This window comes from Ips typographus, linkage group LG2 (assembly GCF_016097725.1).
Source record: "Ips typographus isolate SLU linkage group LG2, UJ_Ityp_2.0, whole genome shotgun sequence".
NCBI classification, from domain to species: domain Eukaryota; kingdom Metazoa; phylum Arthropoda; class Insecta; order Coleoptera; family Curculionidae; genus Ips; species Ips typographus.
Window position 1 is genome coordinate 12028485 of NC_138423.1, and position 25428 is coordinate 12053912.

The window sequence follows — 25428 nt, forward strand, 5'->3', positions numbered from 1 at the left end:
ATCCTTAATCTTAACTTAGTGACCTATCCCTTGTGATTGTCCCTTTAGATAAAAAACACTGTAACTGATGTCCTTTAATGATTTTATTGAATTGATGTTGATTATTGGTTTAAGGTAAATTGTCACTAAACTCCAAGTTTTTCTTTTCAACTTTTTCAAATCAGATCGCTGAGTAAAATAAGTCATTGTCATCGTATTACTATAGTGTACTTTCTTTGATTGGTATGAATATTTTCCTTTCCTTACTTTAAGTATAACATTAAATAATGTTTATATTTTTTGTTTTTGTACTTGAATATTTGTATTCTTTTAATATTTCTATTAGTTGATTTTTTTCAAATGGCTTTGTGTTTGCAATAATTTAGTTACCATATTTCGATTTATTTTGAATGATGACCAATTCATTTGGCAAACCTTGTTCCATCGAAGAGGACTGTGTCATCTGCATATCTCAGATCATTTTATTGTCATTCTATTGTTTATAATGTCTGTCTTGCTCATTAAGCGTTTTATTTACTATGTCTTCCAAGTACAGAATGAAAAAGATTGGTGGTAGTAGGAGGCATCCTCGATGGACACTCCTTTGTATTTATTCAGATTATGTGTCTTTTTCTTTCATATTTATGTTTTCTGACCATAGCAGAGGTTTTGAAATATTCGTATGTCTCTGTTCTGTTCAGTTCTACAAAGCTAGTTCTCTTCAATCAGTTTAAGTACCTAAAACCTTATAGTTTTGGCTATTTCGTGTGTTCAGGATTCATTTAATAGAGCTCGTGAAGGACGTCAAAAAGTATGTCAAACCAAAAAGTTAATTTGTCAATTTTTACTTCAAAAAGGCTCACGTACATCTAGGTAGCGTCTCAATATGCCAAAATGTTACTTTTCCAAGAAACTAGGAAAAAATTAATAAAAATGAAGGCTTTTTCCAGTGTCCACACACCTGCTTTGCCATTGGAAGATGTTTTATACGAAATCCAAGAATTTTAGGATAAAAAATAATAATTTTGTAAATGTGCAGTGAATAGTCCTACGTTGACAAAGTTCCAGTTTTTGCAGACAAGCAACAATCTTGCCTATTGTTGACTATTTTGACGTATTTGATAAATGACAAAAAACAACAGAAGACTATCACATAGCTGTCAAAATAATTTTTAACTAACTTGTCACTTTTGATGAAAACTGTCATACGACACAAATGTCAGATCAATGACCATGAAGCTATGCAAGCTATTCTGTCAATAACATTAATACAAAAGTAGAAAGTCAAATAACAATTTTGCAAAAGTAGAAAGGTATTGGCGAGAGTATTGGATGCCAAAGTCAAATTGAATCGTATATCACGACGTTGCCAAAGTTTCAGTTTTTCCAGACAAGCAACAACACTGGCTATGGTTGAATATTTTGACGTATTTGACAAATTTCATTTCCTATTTTCAAGACAATAGGAAACTATTTATGAAACTCGTGTAACTGATGTTACTGGCCACTGAACCGACATTACTTTGACTTACTGGGCTGTCCAAAGAAAACTTTGTCAGTTTTGACAATTGTCACGAAACACTATTCACTGTCACGTGGCACTAGAAGTCTTTTTAGCAAACCGTTACATACGAGGGTGTGTATTCTTGATACAAGGGAAAGGTATACAGAATATGACTGTAAACTGCTCCCGTGACATTCTATCAACACTTCTCTTGATAATTTCGTTCCCTCCTTTCAAGATTAATAAGAGCCCAACTCTCACAGTAATGGTTATAGAACTATAAAACACGTTTTGTCTCTAATACTAATTAGAGCTTTCTGTGGTAAACTATGACAACACTAGTGTGTGCTCTTTTTAGTAAACTGCTAACTTTTACAGTTTAGGAGGATTTTATGGTAAAAAGTAGAACAGTGCAGATGAGGTATTGGATGGGAAAGCCGAATTGATTTTATTTTAGCCAAAGTTTTTCCAGGCAAGCAACAATGTTGGCTATTATTGTTGACTATTTTGACGTATTTGACAAATATCATAAGACAATAGGAAACTATTTACGAGACTGTCATGCAACTGATTTAATTAGCAACTGAACTAACACTACTTTGAATTACGGAGCTCTCTAAAGAAAACTTTGCTAGTTGGAATGACTATAAAGCAATAAAACCCATTCAAGTCAATAATAGTGCAAGGAAATTTTTCCGGGCAAACTTTGACATTTTTGAAGAATATGACAGTGGTCATGTGACACTAAAAGTCTTTTTAGTAAACCGTTATAACAACTTTCACAATAATAGCTATAAAACGATAGTGCTTTGTCTCTAATAGGTACTGCAAGTAACTGACTTTATTTAAATTGTTATAGCTTTTTACTGCAAAACTATGACAGTTTTATATGATAAATTTGAAAAAGTAACGATGTTTCTTTATATTGCATCTAAACAGACTCCACCCAGCTCTTCCAAAGAAAACTTTATCAGTTTTGACGGATTTGACAATTATCACAGGACAGTAGTTACTAGACTCGAATTACACAACTGTCACAGAAATGACCATGAAACTATAAAACCTATTCTGTCAACAATAGTGCAAGTTAACTTTTTCGGGCTAATTTTGAGAGTTTTGACCTATATGACGGTTGACACGTGTCACTAGAAGTCTTAGCAAAATATGCAAAATATGTTTTTAAATTTCCATTTACATTAGAGCAAGCAAAACCTCAACTAATTTCCACATAGAGTATTATCCATTCCAAATTGCTTAGGTCGACTTGGGTTCCTTTAGCTCTAAGTCTAGAAGCAGGAAATGCCGCGATGCGAACTAGCCCTAAATTATGCAAACGTCTTGATACGCCCTTTATTAATTGATGACAAACTGGCAACAGTGTTTTACATAATGCATTAGGTTCAAGACGCGAAGGACCTACCGGCCCTCGGGGAACAATGTTCAGAATTTTCGAGCACCACGTCGGTTTTGGATGAGTTTAACTAGGTGAAATTGGCCTATTTTAAAATTAATATGTGGTCGTTTTTCGGGCTAGATTTCACTAGGAAATCCAACTACAATTTTTAGCAACACCGAGTCTAGAAACCGGTAATATTCAAATTCATTCAAAAATAATCACCCGAAATTTATTAATAATGTACGAGGTTTTCGGCTTTTGCGGGTTTTTGTCGCAAATTGAAAAACGAATTTATAAATTATTTTCTAAATTGGGTCAGATAAACGATACAGTTTTTGCGAATCAACAAATTTTCAATAAAATTCGGAAGCTTTCTATTACAACCAAACAAACCTAAACTTTTAGGGATAAACGGTATTCAGTATCGGTAATTGGCAACAAAACTGCCTAATAAATAGATCGTTCAAAATGCTCCGCATTGGCAATCAGTTTCGCTTAACTTCCGGGCAATGTCATTGATTAGTCCACGTTGGAAAAACATTTTTGCCATATTTTTTAGAGTAACACAGTTATAATTTATTGCACCGTAATTTTTTGAATGTTCGACTTTTTTTAAATGCTTTTCATGTTAATATTGAGTTATTTTTGTTGCAGATTCTTTCTAAAGTTTTTCCTCAAGTGCAATCAGAACTGCCTCAAGAACGCCGGTAATCCTAGAGATATGCGTCGATTTCAGGTGAGTAAAGAATGAACATCATTCAGCAAATGTGAATAAACAGATTGCCCAAAACAAGTGAAAAATTTTGTATTTATGTAATTAAGAAAATTTTAATTAAACCTCGTTGAGTCAAAATAAAAACTTCCTCATTGATTTCTTTAGTTTTAAATATGCCTTGTACACTTACAAACTGATACATTGTCATAATGTTTGTCATGTCACTGTCTTGTATAATTATTGCCTTCCGAAGTTTTCTAATCCATTTAAGAAACTGTAAGTATAGAAAAAACATAAATTATTAATAAAGGCATCAGAGCTAACAACCACTATTAAAATATTCGTTGATAATTATTTTTCTTTATTTAATTTTGTCTCTAAACATTACATTGATTGACTGTGACCCGTTGTGAGAACAAGTAACGCTCAACATCTTCTACAGGGTGTTTTCTTTAATATTCATGGATTAACAAAAAAACAGATATTTTGATTTTGACGAAATAATTCTGATTGTTTTAGCCCCTGTATCTTAGTTAACTAAGACCTTAATTTTAAAACATACTTAATTAATTTTAATTGAGACACCCTTATTTAAGTTGTCAGTTTTCTTATAATATATTTATTTAATAATACAGAAAGTGTATAGTTTTCGTTCAGATAGTCGGAGATTTTATTAAGTGTCGCTGGTTTTTGCAATACTATACCTAGTTGATTTTTGTCAAATGGATATTGATTCTGACAGTACAATTATACAGGGTAGCCTATAGATAACAAACCAGGGACGTTTTTAGAGAATTTTTAAATATTTCAAAAAATCCTTGAACGTTTAATTTTTTACGTAAGTCTATTATATACCGGGTGTTTTAAACAAGTGTCTACATCAAGGCGCTTTTCAAGTAGAAATGACTTTTTGATATTTTTAGGGTTGTCCTATTGGGTTTCTAAGCATTTTTAATATATTTTCTGAGGTGTTCAATCGTTCTCAAGACCATTGGCTTACCTGATTCGTAATTTTGACACGCTGCGATTTTAAATTGATTTAACCAAAATAGTTGAGAGGCAGCAAATAGAACATGTAATTAATATGAGAAATGCTTCAAGTTTCAGGATCCTAAAAAGGAAACGAAGTAATTTTTATATGAATAGCTTGACGAATGCTCCTTATTAAAAATAAAAAAGTTTACGTGTCCCTAGTACGTTTTCTATGTGTCACCCTGTATGAACATCATTTTTCCCATTGAAAATGAAAAGAAAATTTTAAGTTTCATCGAATTGTCACTTGAAATACAGTATTTTAATTTAGCATATTAGCTGATTTTTAGCAAACATTCTTGTTTTCATTCTTAATTCAAGAATTGTTTTATTGCATTTAATATTAAAAAATATATTTGTTAAAAACTAAAATCAAAGTCTAGTCTTTGTATCTCCAAAGCAGGTCACTATAGTACTTTTGAAATAAGTTGGGTTAGATCCTATTTAAGGCACAAAAATTTGTAACAGATATTTTTTCCTTTTTTAAAAACACCTTGTTTAAAAAATACGACCCAAAAAAGTTTCATTTCAGACACACAAGGTGTTTTTTTTTGCTGCTGTTTCAACACACTAATCATTTTATGATTATTTCGTTCAATTTCGAAAAAAAAAAACTATTTTAACCTTTTTACGACATATTTTAGAAAAAGGTATTTTGTAATTTAATCAACTTGTAAAAATACCAGTGTGTTCTATTAAAGAAAATAAAGTTTTTAGGATTTTCGAAATGCTGGATGTGTTAGAAAAGTAGTGTTTTTAAAATCGTGCTCTATCTAATATACTGTCAAGTCAGTATAAGTAAATTGTTTCTAAGATATTATAGAGCAATAATAGATACTAAAGTGTAACACAATCGATTTTATTAGTGTAATCAAAAAATTACATGAATATACTATAAAATAATAAAAAAACAATTTCTTATGGTGTGTTCACAAATACCAATATTTAGCTAAAATATTGTAATTAATATATTATAAAATAAAAATTAACTTAATTGATAATCAAATTTAAAAGTGTCGTTGTGGGTTCTTCAACCTTCTCCAATGTGCTCTCAATCTCAGTGTTTTCATGAATAACAAAAAGTGGTTTTGGCTTCATTTCTTCGTTGCTGCGCTTTAAACTGACAAATATGTCACCCTGTAGAATGATTTTGTCATTTTTTGTCATGTTGCACAATCCGGGTAATATCAAATGACCTGAAAATAATAGTACTTTTAGAAAAATTATTAATTACTTTTTCTTCTCTTTTTCTTACTTGAACCTGAAATTGGTTGCTAAATGACGTTAAGTACTGTCACGTCAGTGAAAATAATACAAAAGATGTTTTTAGTTGTGTAAAAGTTGGAATGTTTAAACATAACTAAAAGGTTATTTTTTTCATATCTGAGTGAAAAACTGGAATTTTTTAAGACGAAAAATGCGAATATAAGGCTAATTTAACCGATCTTGATTTTGAGATTACGATAAGTTTGACACCATGTAAGTACATTAAATTGGCCTAGTTAAATGCTAATAATTGTAACCTTTATCAACTACCTTTACTATTGCTTGGTTGAGAATGGATAAACACTTCTTTTACTATACAGTGTGATTTATATTTAAAAAGATCGATACTTGAAGTTTAATGGAATACAATGGATTGCAAAAACTTACCTGAAAAAAGTTGTGTTAGTAGAGGAGAACATGAATTCACTTTGGGGACTACTTCCCCTACTGAAGTAGTTAAGTTCACTTTAAATAGATCATCAAACCACGTAGAGTTTTCGGCTTCTTTTTTGCTATTATCATCATTTGCAGAAGTGAGTTTCTCGTCATTTTTCTTCCACGAACGTGTGGTTGTTGTCTCACCGTTCTGTCTCACAGAAAAAGTAGGTGATGATGTAGTTGTTTTTATATTAGAAATATTAAAATCTGGTGATTTAGTCACTTTCTGTTTTTCCAGATTAGACCTACAATAGAAAAGGAACCAGAAACAATATATTTTTTTTGGGTTGTGTGTGGTGCATACTGTGTCATATAATCAACTGGTGGAGAACTCTGCAAAACTTCATCACTCACATCCTCCGAATCTTGTAGACTTACAAGTTTGGCCTGGTTTGAGGTTTCCAATAAAGATTTTTGGGACAACCGTATTACAATTTTTTTTTCTTGCTGCCATTTTTGGTAAGACTTTCCCAAAAACTTCCCTTGACCACAAGTCACATTTTCGTGTTTGCTTACCACGTACTTATCCTGGAAATCAATAACCTCAAACTTCTGAGTCTTGACTGATCCATCCGGCATTTCAACGCCGTACTCCCTATACTTTCTAACTGTTTTAGGTGTGGTTAAGTTGTAAGCTAAATTTAACAAAGTTAAAACAAAGGCACTTGAAAAAAAAAATAAATAAAATACCATCTGCAGGAGAGTAAATCAGTGTTTGGTATTCGTGCCAAGAGTTTGCGACTCCATTAGTTTCATTAACGTACAGTATATCAGCCCAACAAAGTTTTATGGGATCGGTTTCCTTGTATATGAATTCTTCGAAGATGGGTTTGGTGCCAATTTCTCCCAAAATGTCTTTAAGGAATGATTTGGAAGGCTGGTTAAATTTTTTGCCTGGATTTTTAGTGTTCAAATTGGATTTGGTAGGTAAGTCTACCACCGTGAACGCTTCAGTGTCGAACTGAAATCAGTCATTAAATAATTCTCATAATTTAATAAGTTCACAAAGTCATTAACACACACTGATTATAACACATGCAAATTTGGTTCAAAGAAAGAAACTTTAAAACTAAACATACCTGTAACAAAACAGCCACTAAAACAATATAAACAATCATTTTATCAACTTTAAGGAAACGTCAGGAAGACTACTAAAATCACTACTAATACCAATAATTACTATCAAGCTGCTTTTATACTAGTGTGAAAACCAACAATAATAAATAATGAATCAAAACAGGTAGATGCACCTGAAATTCGGCGAACAGGTTAATAATCTTCACCAAATTACTAAATTTGTGAAAATATTGATGTTATTGTTTCCTTTATTTATCGCAAGGTTGATTACACTTGGAAGTACGTGCAAAATCGATAATTTCATAATACTTTAAGAAAATTGGATTTGCTGAGTTTAATAATGTTGAGATTTTTCAATTTTTTTATAATTTTCTTATACAGATCATTAGTAATGTTAATCATAAGTTTTAAATTTAAAAAAAACTGGTAAAATTGCCAGATTTGGAAAGAACTTTTTAGTGCTAGTTTTTGTCAATGAATACATTATTAGAGTTATTTGGCAGTGTACTTCCAACAAACGTCAAACGAGTCCCCCCCTTAGGAACTCCATACTTCCGACATCATATTCTCCCCCCTAATCTTGTCCCCTTTCGATGGCCGCCCGTATCGAACGGCGTGTGCCGACTATTCCCCCAATACACCCCTCTCGCCCATCATTCCGTTCCCCCTTCAGCGTCGTCCCCATGGGAACGCGTACGGGGGGAACTTCCGATGATCCCGAGGGAGCGCGTGCGTCCCTCGGGACTTCTTCCTCTGTCTTGAAATGCACTTGGGGCGATCGGATTCAGTCTTGTTCAGCAGCTGTTGACGGCCGAACGTTTGCGACGAAGGATTTCTTTGGATGTCGAAAAGGGCTGTTTTCAGATTATTTTGATAAAAAAAAGTTATCTCAAAAATTTCATGAATCGTTTTTTTTTTGTATAGGAAAACGTGAGAAAAGTTATTGTTATAGAACATATCATGCAATAGTCAACCAGAAAATTAGTTTGGCAACTATGTCGTCTATTCTAAATTCATTACCATTTTAGCTAAAACAAAATATGTAAGGTATAAAGCAAGCTCCATAATTATATATGTATTATATTGGTCACGTGACACCGGTTGCATTTACCAACCCAACCTTGATGGATACAGGCAGATTTGACAGCAGTCACGTGCCATTATATTCCATATAAATATTGCACTCACGTGATTACTGTCGTATTTCACTTACTGTCTTGGACCTGGGAAACTAAACGTCAATTTAGCAGGCTATGTTGCCTTTTTTATGTGTATTGCCATTGTCAAACGTATTATTATTTTGATGCCATAAACTAATATAAAAAATTAAGGCATTTAAGAAAATAATTCCATAAGTTAAAATTGAGAAACTAAAGTCAATGTTGACAGGTTGTATTACACGCTCAGTAGTTGTCATTCGGATGCAAAACATCCAAAATTTAGCTGAGTTAGAGAAAATCGGTGATACTGTCATTTGTTGTTGTTGTGAACACCAAATGAGATAAAATACTTAAAGATAATATTGCAACAAATCATCAACGCATATTTATGAAATATGTTACATCACAAGAGTAGGTTTGATGTTTGGCAACGTTGTTTTTAACTTGTGTGCAACAAAAACAATAACAAACCTTCAAAAAGTTATAGAAATTTAACAGAGAGTAGGGCTAGCATTAGAGAAATACCTAAACGTTCAGCCAATAACCAAAAAATCAAATCTTTCAGACAAATCATAGCCATTCATCATCTTTGTAAGGGTTTGAATACTGGTTGAATACATCAAAAAATCTTAACATCTATATGATATGCAATCATGTTTGGAAACCAGAAATATGAAGCATTCATCTTGCAGCCGCTAGAAAACAAAATATTTTAAAATTCTTAAAGATTATGTCAAGATCATCGGTATTTAAAAATATTGTACAGATTAAGTACAAAATGTGACAGTCAAATTATACTTAGCCTAAGATGCTCTTAAATATGTCGGTGTAATCGGCCCTTAGTCAGTCCAAGGTGACATATGTCAAACTCCAGCCCAAATTACCATAAACCCATAAAAAGGATTTGAAGGTTACCAAACTGTTTAGAAAGTTCATATTATATTACTAATATTTTATAGATGTATTTTTGACAGTTGTGACGTTTGATCCACCATTTAGGACGTTGTTTGTCTGTCACTATGGGTACATCTGTCAAAATTCTTGCAAATAACCATAAACCTATCTTTAACTAATTAGAATTACATTTAAATCAGTAACCGAGAAATCCCTACTAGAAGATTGTGAATTATATTTTAGTTTTGTAAATATCTTGCACATCTTCAGAATCAGAGGTTTACCAATATCTTGCTTTCCAGATCAAAATAAATTGACTCTAAACGATTTTGGTATAATAATTTATGTTTCTTACTGTCTGGAAAAGTTATTGTAATCTGAAAGCGAGATACATTTTGATAAAACTCTGATTCTGAAGATGTCCAGTCCTGTAATAATTATTTTGCCACGTTGCCACGTGATACCCCCCTAGTAAATGGCGTCTTCTTACTTTGATGACATCTGTCAAATACGTCAAAACAGTCAAAAAATGCTTTGGCAGACTCAGAGACAAAGTATAGGCAGGTTCATACTATTTTAGAGCCAAAGTACTAGTTTCACAGCCTTGTTACTATTAATTGGACATTAGTCACGTGACAATCCGCGTAAATAATATTCTAGGGTCACGTGAAAATTGTCAAATACGTCACAACTGTCAAAATTTGCCTGCGAAAGCTCAACGGGGCAAGCTAGTCACTTTCTATGCAGTGCAGCAGCCAAAAATTAAAAAAATATTTTTCAGTCTTGTAATGATTATTTTGATCTTTGTCACACAACAGTCGTAACACTCCAGTAAATTTGTCAAATGTGTCAAAACAGTTAAAGGATTCCTTGGCAGGCTTATAGAGACAAAGTATAGGCAGGTTCATGCTGTTTTGGAGCTAAAGTACTCGTTTCACAGTCTTGTTACTATTAATTGGAGACTAGTTACGTGACAATAATACTCTAGGGTCACGTGAAAATTGTCAAATACGCCACAACTGTCAAAATGTCCTGCGAAAGCTCAAAGGGGCAAGCTAGTCACTTTCTATGCAGCGCAGCAACCAAAAATGTGTTTTCCAGTTCTGTAATGATTATTTTGATAGTTGCCACGTCATATCAACCTATAAAATACAGTTTTAGAGTAGTTTCTATTAACACCGTTGAAATGTATATAATTTTATAGCTTTTTATCGCAAGTGATAACGTTTGTGTTTGCAATGAAAGATCAAGTGACTAGTTGGTCAAATCACAGTCATACGTTAAATCGCTCAGAATGAACACCTAAACATATAAAATGATAAATGTACTGCCTAAACAATTTGGTAACATCGAGATTTCTTTATAGTTTTATTGCTACTTGGACTGGATATTGACTTATATGTCACTTTGTGACTAAACAATAGTCTGCCATGAATAGTGTCAAAAACAGACCTATTAACCTATAAAATGATTAGTGAAATATAATTATCTAAATCAAGAATTCCTAATTTAACTTAAAGTCAAATACGGACCATCGAACTATTAGTACAAATTGATCTCCGTATTTCATTGCTTTCAATCATTCAAACAATCGAAAAAAGAGCTTCAATCTTATCAACATTATATTTCACTATATTCTGAAGTAGTTTATGTAAATCAAAATGGGGTTACAAATAATCCCGAAACTAAACCGTGCAACTTCCAAGAAGCATCCTGCCGATATTAATACGAACGCGACGAGAGTGAGTAGTTCGCTTGTCATTTGTTTTCCGGGAAAACTCCCCGACAAGACGGATCTCCGGATCCAATTTTCCGGGGGCCATTTTCCGGAGCGGCCATTCATATCGGCGGCACCGGAGTTTTAGACCGGCTAAATATTGAATTTATGGTGCCATATAGAGAAGGCCCGGCTTTCTATGATGAAAGTAGGTAAGATAAAAGATGAGATTCGCCGAAATAAGAGCCAGAGTAGAGGGAAAAGATGAAAAACAATTTTCTTTTCTTTGGCGAGATTTATATCTAAATCTGGCGTTATCGCTTAAGGAATATCTTTTCCGTTTTCATCCGTGGAATTACTGGTAAATTATTAAATGTCTGTTTTTTATAAACGTTACATCAAATTTTTATCAACAAAAATTAGAAAAAGAGCAGTAGTTTGAAACAGAAGAAACTAGCAGGACAAGAAGATACTAAAGTCTCTCAAAAAAAAACTTAAAGAAGAAAACGACAAAGCTGTAAAAGACATTAAGGACTTTTGAGTACATTGAGAAATTAAAAAGACGCAGAACAATCTTTTAAAGAAGCAGTGAAAATTTCATTCCTATTCCACGTCTAATTTTTTGACATTTTTCTAAACGAAAGATAATGTTTAGTATCTAGTTGATGTAAAATTTGTAACCGGAAAATTTCTAAATCTATTTTATCGCTCAGCTAATTAAATAAACTGTAGTTGGTGCTCCTTGCCTTAAAAGGGAGCTTAAAACTTCCAGTTAATTTAGCTCTTGAGAGGATTTTATTAAGCCTAACATGGCTTACGTCTCCACTGTGCTGAGTTGTAATCACGGTGGTGTAGGGCAGATTTAATTGAAAATACTCGGTAAATTCGGCGGTCTTAAGCCAGAAACTTTACACAATTTAAAAATAAACGAACACATTTTATTTCAGGTTGTTATATCGACCCAAGTATCAGTGGATGGCCCCCTTCTGGCGATATCAGACAACATGTTTGTACATAACAACTCAAAACATGGAAGAAGAGCGAAAAGACTGGACCCAACTGAAGGTAATACAAATACAAATTTATCTATAGGAAAACTCAAGAGTAAACGAGGATGATGTCACTGTCAAATAATATCCACGATTGACTGTCTGATATCTTGTTACTGTTGGAAAAATAGAACCCTCATTGTTGCTCCGACCTTATGGCATTTTATGACGTCATCCTAGTTTAGTTTGATTTTCCGTAGAACATTGACGTGTTTGATTAAAATGTGTCTTAAAGAAAGCACAAGACTGTGACCCCAAATCGTGGGTCCGCATACAAAACAGGGGAGCGTAAGACAAACCCGAGAAGGAAAAAAGGTTTACGGAATATTTCCCTTTACTGATTGTGGAAGTCTTTTTTTCTGATAACTTTATGCATACAAATGGGGTCGAATTTTTTTGTTTTTGGCGTATATTGTCCTCTTCGGGCGTATGGAACTAGATTTGTTCCGGAGTCGGAAGTTTTATTTTATCGCCAGCGACTTTCACGATGTGAAGATGACATTTTGTCATTGATCTTCTTGAAGTGGAGAAGAAAATTGTATTTTCATAAGTTATTTTACTAGCTGAAAGTATTTATTGGTTTTATCTGAATCATTCACGAATGACTTGGTATACTTTTCATCTACTCCAACTTTACGTGCAGAAATATCACTTTTTGCAATTGCTGAGAAAACTATTCAGACTTAGGTATAACAAAAAGAACTGAAAAAATATTGTCGGTGAGCACATAGATTAGGTTGGATTTTGTTGGGATGCCTTTTCATTACATAATATGTGACATATGCTAAGATAGCGTGTTCTATCAAAATTATTGGACGAAGATGTAAAACTAAGAATTAAATGACTGTGTGTAAGATATTTTTATCTGGTGTTCCCATTTATATGCGTCGTGCGACCCTCATTCCAAACTTTGCGAAATTGGCTCCCGATCCAGTTCAGTGGAGGACGGAAACGGAACTGCGGAACTGTTCCGAGCTGCTCCTCCACCGCCACTCTCGCTGTTGGCCCGCTTGCTGCCGACGACTTAATCTTTTTTCTTTTTCACTTTCGCTACTTCAGTCTTTTATTAGACGTCAAAATCCAGTGGCGTATCCTTCAGTTTGTCCCCCATATACACGCACCAAATCTCCTAAACTGGTTGTTTACTCTGAACCCTAACAGAAAAGAAATACACAATTACTTTAAGCCACTTTTTTGGGCAGTAAAAGTTTGAAAATCTTTTGACGAGGAAGTAAAAATTAATAACACGCCTCTGATCGACGTTCCGATTTCTCTCCTCACTGGTTCTATATTATTCTCAACTCGTGGAACAAACGCCCGTGCTTGCTAATGTCTCACTTTGCGCTAGTTTATCTGTTGTGTCTTAATTTTCCCTAGTTTTCCCCTTCTTTCCGTTCACAACGTGTTGTTGGAACTTTATTTCGGGGTCGTTGGGATAATGATTACCATTTGTCTGAAACAGATTTGTATACCGAAAATCAAATCAATTTGAGATGACGTCACAATCGAAAAAAAAATAATGCAAATGTTACCAAAATGTAGTAGAATCAAATTGATTGAACCTGTAACGTGACAACTGTCAATAATGTCACAGTTGTCATGGCCTGGCCTTTGAGTATCAGATCATAGAGCTATAAGAATGAAATCCTTAGATTATTTGATTTCTTATCAACCACACAAAAACAGATCTGTCAGATTTTAAAGTATCCTACTGTTACATGAAAACTGCCATAACGCCACATTTATCAAAATAGACAGTTTAACTATAAGGTGTAAGAATCTATCTCCAATACCAGAGATATGCCTGTAACTTAATTGCTGAATATGTCAAAAGAAAAGGTGACAACTGTCAAATACGTCACAATTAATCGCCAGCAAATAAACTTATACGAACCAAGGCACAGAACACATTATCTTACAGTGTAACCGGCAAGATGTGCATTATATTTTTGCGAAAGGTGTTTTGATAGCTGTGACGTAACAATCAACGTAAAAAATATTCTTGTGATACGGGAAAACTGTCAATTTTGTCATAACTGTCAAAGTGGCACCGCCTAACCGAGAATCTAAAAGTAGAATAAATTATTCTTAAAATATATACACAAGGTTTTGTACAGCTTTATTAAGAGTAATTTGACAGTTCTAACGTTACTCTCTGTCTTAAATTTGATCTAGTGTCACGGGACAACTGTCATGTATGGCAAAACTGTCAATGTCTACTTAAAAATGGTCTTACTATTTTGTGACAACTGTCAAAGTGAATCTACCTAATTAAGAGCCTATAAAAATCAAAGCTTGAAATAGCTTTCTTGTTATCAAGTACAAAAGATTTGGTATAGCTTTATAAAGGGTATTTTGACAGTTCTGTCAGATAAGTCACCACGGTCGAATCCAGCTCTCCGGAACTGTTAAAATATCAATTACACACTTTATGGAAAGTTTTTTGACAATTACGACTTATTTACTCATTTAGGTACATCCAAAGTATGTTATCATTGTTTTGTGACGTCATACAAATTTAATTTGATTTTTAATTTACAAGTGTTTCAGGTTCTAATATGCACATTTACACCGTGTATTTTAAGTCAAAAATAGCTATAGTTTACTATACCTATAAACTATATTCCAAAAATGCTTAGTTAAAGTATCTAATCAATGTCTTCGTATCATTGGATAAGTCAACTTTTTAACAAACTCGACAGGGTGGTTTTTTGGCGCCCAATATTTTCTTTATATAATACTTGCATTTCTTGTTTAATGTATAAACTATTTTGTCTCTTTCATTTTTTCCGTACCTATCACAGTTTTCGAGAAAATTACAAATTTATCACAAAAAAACACCCCAATTTCTCTACCAATAAAATTGAGATGTCTTTTCGAAAAAAATGCAATTTGCTTGAAAACGGTTATAGATACGAAATAAATAAATTATACAAAAAAGTTTCTAAATTAATCAAGGATTTTTAAACTTTAAAGAAAAAAAAACACTACTGCAGCACAAAATAGTTTGAGGGGGTAAAACTTTAACACTGTATTTTTTTAACCAAACATTTTTGAAATGTAGTTTACACAGCAAACTCCAAGTATTTTTTGACGTGAAATACGCTGTTTTGGTTTGCATATTATAGCCTAAAACACCCTCTATATCAGTGTATTTATGGTGAATATTAGCGTAATAAAATATTATACGAATTTTGACGTTTAACAAGGACTCAAATAGCAAAGATGTCTGTCTGTGTACCCTGTTTTGTAAAAACCATGTTATTTTCTGTAATTTTTTAAATAAAATCTTGATCGTTGGTGAAAGCGCTTGTGTATACGACGACTAGTTACCTGGCATTTCAACGTAAAAACCACAGATGTCGCTGTTATTTAAAAAATCGCTTCGTGCATTTTTTACAAAAAATCAATCCAAAACTATAATTCTGTCGCTTAGAGACGTAAAATAACCACTTCACCTTGTATATTAATTAAAACCAACCCAATTTCCCATTAATTTAAAACAGTATTTTTCATGGAAGCAGGTCAATTTCCAGGACTCTACCCACCCTTACCAGTAGCCACACCCTGTATAAAAGCCATCAGTCCCAGTGAAGGTTGGACAGCTGGTGGTTCCACTGTGATCATTGTCGGTGACAACTTTTTTGATGGTCTTCAGGTGGTTTTCGGTACGATGTTGGTTTGGAGTGAAGTAAGTTAATTTGGTTCCCAGTTTGTACTTCTTTTAATTATTATCATATTACAGTTAATAACGCCTCATGCGATACGAGTGCAAACTCCCCCACGTCACATACCTGGAGTAGTGGAAGTGACGTTGTCGTACAAGTCCAAACAGTTTTGTAAAGGAGCACCTGGAAGATTTGTGTATGTTTGTAAGTTGTGTGTTCAATCAGTTTCTGATTACAGTCTAATGACAAGTGTATTCCAGCTTTAAACGAACCTACCATAGACTATGGATTTCAAAGACTCCAGAAGCTTATACCACGTCATCCGGGTGATCCAGAGAAACTACCAAAGGTAATAACATCTTTGGGTTATTTTCTTAGAGTAATAATATTTGGGAGTAATTTTATCAGGAAATCATCCTGAAGAGGGCGGCCGACTTAGCAGAAGCACTGTATTCAATGCCGAGGAATAATCAGTTATCGTTATCGGCACCAAGATCACCAACGATGGCGAATAATGGGATGCCGACGACCTTCAATGCGTACACGGGCCAATTGGCTGTCAGTGTACAGGACACTGGAAACGGTCAGTGGACGGAAGGTTCGATTTAGTCCCTTCTATTTTTATAGAAATTCTACTTTACATTTAGAAAAATCTTAGTAATCTAATTAAAATACCCACATTTGTAATTTGCACTGATGAAGTCAAAGGCTTAATCTAGAAGTTAGTACCTATCTGCAGATGATGAACCTATCTCGTATCCTACCAGAATTTTAACTCTTGAAAGCAGGGAACAAGACTCTCGAGAGAAATTTTGATAGAATGTGACAGAAGAAGCTGACATTGGCAGGTTTTTGGTTTATTCTCTGTTCTTTTTCTCATTTCAAAAATACGCACCCAGATGTACGTATAATATAAATTTTTTTACATATTTGAAAAACAAACATATTTCCAAAATTAGTAACAACTTGATGTCCTATAGAGAAGAAGAGTGTTACCGAATTTTCTTGAGTCAATCAACTCTGTCCTTTGATGTAACATTTGCATAGAATATAAAGTTGTTACACTATCTACGTGAGGTTTTGTCTTTGTTTTAGTCAAATTTGTAATCATTGGAATCATAGTTTATACCAAGCTCTATTTAGACATTTGCAGTCTTCTATTGCATTCTGTTTCATCAGTGCATTCAGTGCAATTATTTATATCATTAAACTATCGATTAGACTTAGTCTCTCATTTGCTATTACTCATTTTGAAAGCTTGATGATTTTGTTATCATTCTATTGTCTCATTATTCACTTTGATATGTCATTTCATAAAACATTGTATCCATTGGTGCAAATAGCTTTAACTGATTCAAAATTTTTACCTGTAGGGTTTTTCTTCTAGATGAGTACGGTCGAACCCAAAGCAGCAGCGTCAGCCCAAGGGGTGGGGGCTACTGTTCCAACGCTTCCACCCCGCATTCATCGAACGGTGGTTCCTACGGGGGCGGAGGCGGCAGCCAAATGAACGGTTATGGCGGCAACACACCTACTAGCACCATGGGCAATATGTTACCGGGGAGTCCGTCGACGGGAATATTCAATTCAACACCCAGTAAGTAAATCTAGTAGGTAAATCCAACATTTTGACAAATATAAGTAAATATTGAACTCGGTGATGATGAAATGCTTCTTTTGTAATTTTGACATGTTGAGTACTAAAATCCCTTTCATATCTCAGACAAGTTTTTATTCTATAATAAATTCTCTTTCAATTCGGCCACTAAATTATTCCTCTTCATGTCAAAATAAATTGTGGATGCCCAACTAGATCCTTTTATAATGTGAATGGCATCAAGATTAACAATATTCAGTGTGCGGATGATACTGTGATTATGGCAAATAACATAATAGACCTGCAGAGCATGGTCGATCGCGTTGTTCAACACAGCGAGCAGTATGGACTGCTGATAAACATTAAAAAAAGGAAAAGTGCTAGTTTTTTCAATAACTAACATCAACGCAAACCTGTCGGTTAAGGAGTATAACGTGCAATAAGTATCCTCCTTCAAATATCTGAGCACAATATATCAGATCGAGTCAAAGAAAGAAGTAAGATCCAGAATTGAATAAGCTAGAAGAGTGTTTTCATTCTTCACAAGATCAAACCTCAGCTTATTGGAACTTCAAATTCATATGATCAGGTGCTATATTTTTTTCGGTTTTGCTGTACGGCTGGGAAAGTTGGACACGTAACCCTGGTCCAGAGAGAAGCCTGGAAGCCTTTGAGATGTACTTGTACAGAAGAATATTCCGTATATGGAAAGAGAGGGCAGACGTCAAAATTCATGGTTAAAGATCTCAGAAGATGGTTTGGATGTTCATCAATAGACATCTTTAAAGCAGCAGTATCCAGCACCATGTTTGCCATTTCGATCTTCAACTTAAGACTTAAGAAGAAGAAGAGATCCTTTTAATTTCTGTTATATTCCCAAAACAAACTTTTACCTTTCCTTGTAAAATCTCCTAGAAAAGATCTGAAGAGAAAATAAAACAAATCTTCTTATACAGGATGTCACAAAACGTTTATTGGATAAGAAAATTACTTTCTAAATTATTCAAAATACCGACTAGTTGCGCAGGTTGGAAAACACAAAAATTGTTATTATTTTATTTAAAAAGGAAAACATGATAAGTTTTTACTTTTTTCATTACACCGTGATGCTACAAAAATAAAATCTCACGTTTCATTTAATTATGCGACATTCGACAGTTATGAAAAAAAGTTATATTAGTTGACGCTGAGTTTAAAGTTTTGGGGTTTTAGAAATATACAGGGTGTTTTCTACATACGGTACCTAAATTCAGGGTTTATAGTTTTATAATATATCGAGTTGTGTAGCGTACTTAGGAATTAGGAAACTCTGTATATTTTTCTTCTTTCCTGTCTATCAAGACTCAATAACATTAACGTTTCATGTCTAATTATGTTTAGACTAAAAATTTGGTTAGGATTGGTGATGATTTCCAAAAAGTTTTCAAGTTTTGCATTTGTTTCTAGTGAACATTTTGACCCTTTGTTGTACAGGGATATTGAAGTTTACAATTTTGACTTTAATATTTCAATTTGGTCAATTTGGTTTGACACTTATTCTTAAAATTGTACAGTAAAAGCTAAATTTTGGTCTAAAACCACCAGATGGCTAAAACACCCTCACGTAATGTTTTTTATCTATATCACGATCTGCAAGTGTCTTTTCATTACCCAAACAAAAGGTCCTCAATAGTGAACCACCAGTAGGGCTGATCAGTGAAGTGCCCTTTATCATTTATCCCTTAGCAAGACGTATATTATCGTATAGAGTTCGAATCAGATGAGAAAAGGCCACCGCATCATCAATGACGCAGTTTTTAAAACTATTTCTTTCTCCTTCTACAGTTGCCGTCGCATTAGATATAATCAGAGGCGTCCTATTAAAATATTCCCGAAAATATATTGTTAAGCGGTCAAAAAGCCACTTGGCAACGTAGTACGGTTTTTACTTGGACACAATTAAAACAGATGCGGCAGCGGCCAGGGACATTTGGACCTTTTTATATGCTTTTACTAGCCGGCACTCTAAACGGTGTTGCCAAGTTTAAAAAAATGTAGTGGCGGACAGGGAGACTTAGGGGGTTAGGTTAGGTTCCGTTTTAGTCTGGTGTTTTGGTTGTATTGTTGATGGTCGCAGTTGAAGTTCACATAGTGTTATGAATAAAAAACGTTATTTTGTCAAAATGTCTTTCAAAAAGGTTGGAAAGAAAGGTGTTATCATATACAGCCAAGGCCGTGAAATCGTCAGTAACGTCTTACAATTTATGAAGAAAGAAGCAGAAGGAGTTTCCATTCCTTTGAAAAACTTGTTGTCTTTTATTTTCTTTATTAAAAACGACGAAAATGTTTCATTTTACTGATAAAATAATAGCACGCCACTGACTGGCTGCAACAACTTGGAAAGTAACGAGAGCAGCAATATTTAAAGCGAGACGTACAGAGATCGTGACATCATCGTTTGATGACGCCTGTGGCCTTTTCTTAGCTGATTCGAGCTCTACCATATGTGAACCCTCCTCTTATTAAAAACGCGACACCGTTAAAAGGGAGCTTTATAGGCAGTTCTGTGATTATTTTATTTATGCACCCCTGAAATACTGTTAACGTAACAGGCTTTTGATTTTAGTCGTAAAAGTATTTCCCCAAAAATTTTAGTAACCAATTAATTATTGTGGTTTTGCTCTTTATTTTTATGGATGATTTGCTTATTTGTGTTTATTTTGCTTTTTAGCCTGCACCGAAAGCTATTACAAAAGCACGCAAGCCACTGGCTCAGACAAGGAAAAAAGCGCATTCGCTCCGGTTTTAAAGGGGACGGAATCTCCACCGTCCTACCCACCTGCGCCCGCACTGTTTCACCATCAAAGTGTTACAGGGTGGCACCATTTAGCTGTGCAATAAAATTCCGTTAGTATTTTTTTTTTCACAACCGCTACTCCTGAATGATTGTTGTAGATTTACTTAGTACAAACTTACTCAAATTAAGATAAGATTGTTTTTTCCAGGAATGTCACTTGTATCTTCACCATTTGCGTCGATGAACCCCTTCGCTCTTCCCCCTTGCAATGGCCAACCATATGGTTCGCCTGCCCTCGTTGGACCCACGAAATAGCCCGAAGGGTACGACCATGCTGCTACAGTTTCTTGTATATAGCACCGTACAGAAAAAAAACATATTAAACATTTTGTAAAAATTTAGACTTTTTTACTATAAGTTTCGGTGCAATCGTCATACTCATTGTAAGTTACCAAAGATTAATTTTTAATTTATTTCTTTGTTTAGGGTTACAACTTCAAACAAATAATCTCTCAAACTGTGATTGTTAATTTGTTTCACTATTTTTGCTTGATTTTTGGGAGATTAGAGCAGTGGCGTAGCGAGAAATCATCTTCCGAATATTAAAAAATATATACTTTGAAACCAAACCCAATTTCCATAAATTTAAGAATGAAAATTTAGGAAAAATGATACAGTGTCTTAGAAGGATATGTATTAGTCAACTGCACCAAAAATCTTAGTTTTTACTATACCAAAGTTCAAACCGTAATATCATGACTTAACAAAATTTAAAAGCTTGTACCAACATAAATCCCAAAAAAAAAGAAACGTTATTATTTACTTGAAGCTCAAATTAACAGCTGTTGCTTCGGTAGCAATGATAAAACAGAATTTTAGAGGCATCAATCAATTTACAAAAAAAAAATATTGTAAGTCTACGAAGAATTCAAAGATTTTGGGGATATTACACAACATTCTTAAGATTTTTAATAGTATTTAAATATCTTTGGCATTCTCAAAACGATTTTTGAGGCTTTTTGCTTTTTCTGCACTTTGACAACATTACAAATGTTTGCAAGTATGTCTACTGTCTACTCCTGTTTGGATTTCAGTATATAACTGAGATTTTAAACAATGTATAATTATACGTTTTCTTTTACAGCACCTACTGTTTACTTCATGATTTACTTGTATGGGATCGCTTTCTATGATAAAGTCTAAATTTCTTTGAGAAGAAAAGATCTGGAAAACATTTAAACAAGATCTTAGAAGAACATTAATCAACTATGCTAGAAGTCAAGATTTTTAATATAAACTGATGTTTTAAGAAATGTTTGCTAATTCCACTTGACAATACGAGCAATTTGGTTTTTAACTGATGGATTCTTAACGTACTGTATTTTCTCATGTTTGAGAAGACAAAAAAGATTTGAACATAACCCGAGGACAGCAAAGAACTGCACTAAGTCTTAAATGTGTAAGTAAAATTGTGACCAGAATTTTAAAATTATATTTACCTTTAATTCCGTTTGTAACTGATGGGTTTTTAAGTTGCTGTATTAGTTCAAATTTGACAAGAAAAATTTTCATAATCTATAAAAAAAACACTAGTCAGTCGTACCAAAAATGATGTTTTTAAAAGTAAAACTGCATTTTGATAAAATTTTCAACAACTTTATTTCGAAACTATTCAGTTTTTCTGACACAATTTGAAAATTACATTTTACTATAGTACAGTTTGGTGGCGTCTTTAGGTGCTGTATTAGTTCAAATTTGAGAAGAAAAAGTAACAGAACTAGTCAACTATTCCAAAAATCATGTCATCCGAAATTGTATTTAAATACAGATGTACTGTAAAATAAGAAAATTCTGAAAGAAATTAATACAGCCACTTGTCAACTGTGCCAATAATAAAATAAATTATTCATATTAGTCAAATTATTTTTGAGGACACTTTTTACCGCTACGCCACTGAATTAAAGGTCCTCTTAAAGCCAACTAAGCAATATTAATAAGTCTTCTCGTAAACTTCTAATCCCAAATATCTTTACTTTCCTAAATATATAGACATAGCATATCTCTCAAAAAAACAACAAAACATCTAAAAGTATACATATCGCTTAAAGCTGGGATTCTAAATTATAATCTAGTATTAGTTAGGATTGTACAAATTGTATATAGATTAGCTTAAATCAGATTTGTTTTTTTTTCTAACATTGATGTACAGAATCGTAGGTGCGTAAAGGAAATCACATTAATAGGGTTTAAGTAGAGCTCGAATCAGCTAAGAAAAGGCCACAGGCGTCATCAAACGATGATGTCACGATCTCTGTACGTCTCGCTTTAAATATTGCTGCTCTCGTTACTTTCCAAGTTGTTGCAGCCAGTCAGTGGCGTGCTATTATTTTATCAGTAAAATGAAACATTTTCGTCGTTTTTAATAAAGAAAATAAAAGACAACAAGTTTTTCAAAGGAATGGAAACTCCTTCTGCTTCTTTCTTCATAAATTGTAAGACGTTACTGACGATTTCACGGCCTTGGCTGTATATGATAACACCTTTCTTTCCAACCTTTTTGAAAGACATTTTGACAAAATAACGTTTTTTATTCATAACACTATGTGAACTTCAACTGCGACCATCAACAATACAACCAAAACACCAGACTAAAACGGAACCTAACCTAACCCCCTAAGTCTCCCTGTCCGCCACTACATTTTTTTAAACTTGGCAACACCGTTTAGAGTGCCGGCTAGTAAAAGCATATAAAAAGGTCCAAATGTCCCTGGCCGCTGCCGCATCTGTTTTAATTGTGTCCAAGTAAAAACCGTACTACGTTGCCAAGTGGCTTTTTGACCGCTTAACAATATATTTTCGGGAATATTTTAATAGGACGCCTCTGATTATATCTAATGCGACGGCAACTGTAGAAGGAGAAAGAAATAGTTTTAAAAACTGCGTCATTGATGATGCGGTGGCCTTTTCTCATCTGATTCGAACTCTACAACGACGTCGCATATTTTATACAAGTGCCATATCAATTTTTGTTTTAAGTAGGATTGTACAAATTTTGATTTAAAAATTACTCAGTGTTACGTCAACCATTGATTGAAATCTGGAAGGTAGTTTTAAGCCCACGAATATTAATAATATCATGTAAAAAATCGTTTATCTATTTTTGACTATAGGATATTAGAGCAAAATACCTAGTATACGAAAATCTCGATTCTAAAAGGTTTTTACGAGGTTTAGCTGAAGCACTTTTGTTAAAACATACTAGGTTACTAAGGGTCACTTGTATAGGTTACAGTTAAATATATCAACATTGACGTCTTAATGTTACTTTTAAAAAGTTTAATTTTTTTGAAGTTAAACTGAACCTACACAACTGACCTTAAACAAATCTGTCACTCTAAAGGTTTCTCTCTAAAATACAAATGTTCAATTTTGATAATGCACGTACTTTGTGTTCTGTTGTTATTTTCTTAAATGTTTTATTTCTACTCTGTATACAAAATATTTATTTCCTTGTTGTCCTTGTGTAATTATTTTTCTTCAACGAACTGTAAAATAAAATGATTTTTATTGATAATGGTGGTTTTACTTTGTCAAGTTTCCAAACTACCCAAACAAAATAAATACATTTATACTAAATTTCGGACCTTTAAACACTGCAAAGTTTATTACAGTTCATCACTTTTACCTATAACATTAAATACATTCTTAATAAAATTAAAACTGTATTATTTTTAATGGAACATAGAGATTTTGGAAATTTCCAGACAACGCAAAGAAAAATTTTTATGAAAACATTTGGTACCTAAGTCAGTTAACTCGATTTTATGGTAACTTTCATATGGAATTACTTAAGTGTTGTTTTGACTGTGATAGTTTGAGTGACAAAAGTCACAGCCTCATTATACAGGGTGATTCGAAAGTTGGGGCTTTCCTTTCACCTACGAATAGGGCTTCAAAAAATAAGTTTTTTTTCCTTTGACGCTTTTTCCGAATATGAACAATAATGAAGATACAGGGTGTCAAAGTTTTACTGAAGAAAAAAACAAAATAAAAAATAACATAAATTTAATTTTTAACTAACTAGGTTATTCCTTATCAACAGACATAAACAAAAACAAAAGATTTCAGCCGCCTTTGAACTAAGTTTTAATAATTTAACATTTTAAATTAAAACAGCATTTAATTTTAGGCACGCATTAAGACGGTTTTTATTTTTTTTACTGGGAAACGGTGCGTCTTAGCAAAAAATAATAAAAAGGGTTTTATTTTTAGAATTGATCAAGGAATTCAATAATAAATTTTATGTTGAAAAAAAACCAGTAGGGTAATATTTTTTTTTCAAAAAAGTTTTAAAAATTGTACGCGCGCCACTGGTAAACGCAAGAAAATTGTTGTTTCCTGGAAAATTTCCTTTCCACGTAGCTACTGACACCTCCAAATTTTGTTTAATTACTGCAAGTGGTTTGGCCAAAATCATTAAATTTTTATTTTTTCAGTAAAACTTTGACACCCTGTATCTTCGCTATTGTTCATATTTCGAAAAAGCGTCAAAGGAAAAAAAACCTTATTTTTTGAAGCCCTATTCGCAGTTGAAAGGAAAGCACCAACTTTGGAATCACCCTGTATATAATAATAATAATTTTCTTATTTCTCTTGTTCAATTTAGCAAACTCTGTATTTTTTTGAGGTATTTGCAAAGGTAGCCTACTATAGGTGAAAAATATTTAGTTACAATTTTAATTGAGCTGTGGGAAAACTTACTTTCAAACAAACTTCTTTCTATTACAAATCAGTTTTTTTTGCCGTTTATTAATAGAAACACTAATAAGACTCAACTTTTACCTTATCTGTTGGTTATAAGGGTTTGCTGACCGGTTTGTTTGAAGCAAATTTCTACCTTATCGACATGATTTTTACACAGGTCAATTAATGTAAGATGTTAATGTAAATTTTAGATTCTTAAATTTCAGATTGACTATTTTAAACAGTTTAAATTTGACTACTTTTAGTTTTAACATCCAAATGAATGTCAATAAGGGATAATTTAGTTTCTCTTATCATTGTTTGTTACAATGATAAATCCTGTTAAAGCAGTTAAACGTTTCAAGGTAAATTCCACTTTATTGATATGACTTTTTCAACACGTTTCTGGCTTTTAAG

At 33.3% G+C, this 25428-nt stretch overlaps 2 protein-coding genes across 10 annotated transcripts in view; one reads left to right on the top strand and one right to left on the bottom strand.

Moving 5' to 3' along the window:
- The window catches only part of kn (EBF transcription factor knot), a 93782-nt gene extending 69940 nt beyond the window's left edge, over window positions 1-23842 (top strand). The window contains exons 8-16 of one of the 9 annotated variants that reach the window (XM_081972966.1): window positions 3534-3615; window positions 12126-12243; window positions 15734-15918; window positions 15973-16099; window positions 16156-16244; window positions 16304-16493; window positions 17283-17492; window positions 20203-20378; window positions 20477-23842. In XM_081972966.1, coding sequence (XP_081829092.1) covers window positions 3534-3615; window positions 12126-12243; window positions 15734-15918; window positions 15973-16099; window positions 16156-16244; window positions 16304-16493; window positions 17283-17492; window positions 20203-20372 — 1171 coding nt within the window. In that variant the 3' untranslated portion in view covers window positions 20373-20378; window positions 20477-23842. Of the gene's footprint in view, window positions 1-3533; window positions 3616-12125; window positions 12244-15733; window positions 15919-15972; window positions 16100-16155; window positions 16245-16303; window positions 16494-17268; window positions 17493-20202; window positions 20379-20476 lie in introns of those variants that run through there. The other 8 variants (XM_081972967.1, XM_081972968.1, XM_081972969.1 and 5 more) reach the window with 8 other exon arrangements.
- On the bottom strand, window positions 5470-7667 carry LOC145724947 (uncharacterized). The gene is made up of 5 exons (XM_081973453.1): window positions 7410-7667; window positions 7021-7291; window positions 6635-6965; window positions 6280-6575; window positions 5470-5822 (listed from the first exon to the last, which is right to left on the bottom strand). The coding sequence occupies exons 1-5, from the start codon at window positions 7446-7448 to the stop codon at window positions 5617-5619; spliced, it is 1143 nt and encodes a 380-aa protein (XP_081829579.1). The 5' UTR covers window positions 7449-7667; the 3' UTR covers window positions 5470-5616.
- Window positions 23843-25428: the final 1586 nt, after the last annotated feature.

Bases quoted from the DNA above. Each gene is read 5' to 3' on its own strand.
- LOC145724947 (XM_081973453.1), bottom strand. From the start codon at position 7,448: ATGATTGTTTATATTGTTTTAGTGGCTGTTTTGTTACAG. The intron at 6,966-7,020 runs GTATTTTATTTA...TGTTAAATTTAG, and splicing joins GATTTACTCTCCTGCAGATG to CTTACAACTTAACCACACCT. The intron at 6,576-6,634 runs GTATGCACCACA...TTTCTATTGTAG, and splicing joins CCAGTTGATTATATGACACA to GTCTAATCTGGAAAAACAGA.